At 43.3% G+C, this 3681-nt stretch overlaps 1 protein-coding gene across 1 annotated transcript; it reads right to left on the bottom strand.

Annotated features, from left to right (window-relative positions):
- Window positions 1-327: 327 nt before the first annotated feature.
- On the bottom strand, window positions 328-2207 carry LOC127862839 (uncharacterized). Its single transcript, XM_052402096.1, has 4 exons — window positions 2148-2207; window positions 1476-2006; window positions 1248-1361; window positions 328-1190 (listed from the first exon to the last, which is right to left on the bottom strand). Exons 1-4 carry the CDS (start codon window positions 2205-2207, stop codon window positions 843-845), a joined length of 1053 nt encoding a protein of 350 aa, XP_052258056.1. The 3' UTR covers window positions 328-842.
- Between the last annotated feature and the right edge of the window lie 1474 nt (window positions 2208-3681).

The raw sequence follows: 3681 nt of genomic DNA, 5'->3' as shown, positions 1-3681 counted from the left end.
TCAATAAAGATCAATTTAAATGTTTGCATTGTGTATATGTGTTTGATAGAAAAAAATGTGATTATAATAAACTTGGATGTTTTGGACTATTAAGCTCAAAGCACATCTCAATTAATTGTAATTGCGTCTTTTTATCTTGGCACTCTACTTTTCATTTATTTGTCGAAAATTTGAACGATTAAAATTCTAACATTTCAAATGTTTGCAAGTGTGAATGTTGCATAATTGTGATAATGACTTTTTCTGAACGCCATTTCTCCTGATTGGTTTGTCATAGATTGCACGTCAACTACACCAACGACAACGACAACAACAACAACGACCAAATAATTTAGAATGATTGTTTTATTCGACAATGGGTGCGATATGAACGTCCGTTTGCAATCCACAAGTCTGGATCACCGCCCCATCCCTGGTTTGTCGGTGATCCTTCATAACGGTGGGTGGCAAATGGACGTATGCTTTGTTTCTGATCTTTGGTCTTTGATAGTTCACAGATAAAAGTTTTGTTAATCCGATTTTGTACTTAATTGCGATTTCCAAGCAGTCGGACAAATAACATTTACAATAATTTTGCTACTTGCGTCATCGGATCGTGTTTATAGTACATAAACGGATTAATCATTAGGAACTTTTAAATAAGTAACTATCAAATTTAGTTAATCCCTATATGGCCTTGTCGTCTTGCTGCCAATTAATCTAATTTGTGAGAGCAGTCTGTCATTGTCAGCTGTTATGACGTCACTGTCAAGACGCATTGGTTTGTCCACGACCGTGTCATTGTCACATAGCAACAGGTCATGTTCTCGATGACTGAGTGTTTTCGGTGACGTGTCAGCTAGCTACAGCTCATTGTCAGGAGGCCTGTGCGTTTTCAGTGGGTTGTCATTGTCAGCCAGAGACAGGGCACTGTCAGAATGACTGTGTGTTATCAGTGGGCTGTCATTGTCAGCTTGCGACAGGTCATTGTCTGGACGACTGTGTGTTATCAGTGGACTGTGAGTGTCAGCCAGCGACAGGTCATTGTCAGAATGACTGTGTGTTATCAGTGGACTGTCATTGTCAGCTAGCGACAGATCATTGTCAGGACGACTGTGAGCTTTCAGTGGACTGTCATTGTCAGCTTGCGACAGGTCATTGTCATGACGACTGTGTGCTATCAGTGGGCTGTGATTGTCAGCGAGCGACAGGTCATTGTCATGACGACTGTCTGCTATCAGTGGACTTTCATAGTCAGCTTACGACAGGTCATTGTCAGGACGACTGTGTGTTATCAGTGGACTTTCATCGTCAGCTAGCGACAGGTCATTGTCAGGACGACTGTGTGCTGTCAATGGACTGTCATTGTCAGCTTGCGACAGGTCATTGTCATGACGACTGTGTGCTATCAATGGACTGGCATTGTCAGCTTGCGACAGATCATTGTCAGGACGACTGTGTGTTATCAGTGAACTGTCATTGTCAGCTTACGACAGGTCATTGTCAGGACGACTGTGTGTTTTCAGTGGGCTGTAATTGTCAGCTAGCAACAGGTCATTGTCAGGACGACTGTGTGCTATCAGTGGACTGTCATTGTCAGCTTGCGACAGGTCATTGTCCTGACGACTGTGTGCTATCAATGGGCTGTCATTGTCAGCTAGCGGCAGGTCATTGTCATGACGATTGTGTATTATCAGTGGGCTGTCATTGTCAGCTAGCGACAGGTCATTGTCAGGACGACTGTGTAATATCAGTGGGCTGCCATTGTCAGCTAGCGACAGGTCATTGTCAGGACGACCGTGTGCTGTCAGTGGACTGTCATTGTCAGCTTGCGACAGGTCATTGTCAGGACGACTGTGTGCTATCAGTGGGCTGTGATTGTCAGCGAGCGACAGGTCATTGTCAGGACGACTGTGTGTTATCAGTGGGCTGTCATTGTCAGCCAGCGACAGGTCATTGTCAGGACGACTGTGTAGGAGCAATATACGAGTCACATTGTTCGCAAGCACACGAGTCTTGAAGATTTTCTACTGTGTACTGAGGCTCACTGCTGCCATGGTGATGTTGGTGACGATGATGGGAGGCGTGTCGCATCGATTGGTCTATCGTTTGTTGGCTCACGATACAAGTCGACACAGGAGCGCAAGCGCAGTAAGACATTTCCAAACTTGCGGAACGACCAAACGACATGACTGTGTCTGTGCAGTTGCAGTGTACAGGTTTTGCATAACGAGGACAGAAACATTGACTATGCACATCAGTACGCTGGTCTCAACGTCGGTTTAGGTTTTTCTTTACAAACCTACGGTGATTTGGTCGGAACGGTAACCCATTCGATCGGATGATGTGACACAGTGTATCGTCTGGTCGACAACTTGATATCCGGTTAGAGAGAATCTCGCGCATTCGGCTTCGAATAAGGATGAGCTCGTTTGGTGAATCGTGGCTTCTAGATAAGTCGCGCTTCATACGCGTGTTTCTGTGACCTTGCTGATGTTGATGGTGGTTATGATGATGATGATGATTATGCTGACCATTGTGATTCTGGTAACGGGAACCTCGGTTATTGGGACGGCGGCGATTTGGGGCAGGCGTGACGACGGCCACCGGAAGAATTTGGGAGGATGAGAGGTCGCACTGGCAAGGATTGTCGAAGTAGGTCTCCCAAAGGGCGTTCTGGAAGTGACGTTTGTTCAGAAGGCTGTTCGGTAGTCGGAGATGGTGGGTTAGTAGGCCACACCTGTAACCATAAGAAGATGATGATTCATTAGCAAGTCGGATGCGAACTGTTATTGCTGTTGTTGTTTTTTTTTATTAGAATTAGGTACATAGTGAATTGTAAAATATAGCTATTTTATTTCAATGTTCATTTAATGTTTTAAAAAAAATGGATGTTAAATAACGAATTTCCTATTTTAATTGACAAATTTGCCAACATGTGTGTTCGAGCCTTGGTCAAATATTTTTTGGTGCCTCCATATTGACCTAACGCATGGTTGCTTAGTTTGCACATTTAAACATTTCATTAGACAAACAAACGTGAATTTCACTTTTAAATGTGTTTACAGTATTCCTTGCCTTTTGTTTTTCATCTAACGAATCTGCATATGCTTGCTGCATTCATACTGCCCAAATAAGCGAGTTTTGTGTGTGTGTTTTCGGGTGGGGGGAATGAAATGTAAGGTTTATCTTTTATAGGTCACTATTAAGTAAGGTGTAATTTGAATGTGTTATTTGACTTATTTCACAACGCATGTCATAATAAATTAGCATGCACGGACTAAGTGATACAGACCTATCACCCGTTTATCACTTTAGTGCACTCGAACTTATCTGACCCAAAACTGGGTTACACAGACAAAACTCGGACGCGGATGACGCACTCTCCGGGGTAGCTAAGGTCATCCGCTATCTATGCTTAAACTATGTATAAACTCCTCCCAGCGGTAACCTGACCATCGGGTCCTGGTAGATAATAGCTTTTCTACCAGACTGTGTAATATCTTTCTCAGATACCACATTTAAATACTTAATGTGTTAACAGTTTTCGCGTACCAGGCCCTGTAGTACACCGACAAAAAAAAACCGTTGAATCGAACGCTGTTGACGCGATGTACTTGTTGCATGCGCAAAAAGATGTACACGTGAATAAATATACGTTATGTTTAAAGATAGTGCCTACGACACTATGTACTGGTTCTG

Source organism: Dreissena polymorpha, chromosome 16 (genome assembly GCF_020536995.1).
Source record: "Dreissena polymorpha isolate Duluth1 chromosome 16, UMN_Dpol_1.0, whole genome shotgun sequence".
NCBI classification, from domain to species: Eukaryota; Metazoa; Mollusca; class Bivalvia; order Myida; family Dreissenidae; genus Dreissena; species Dreissena polymorpha.
This window is presented reverse-complemented; position numbering and strand designations above follow the sequence as displayed.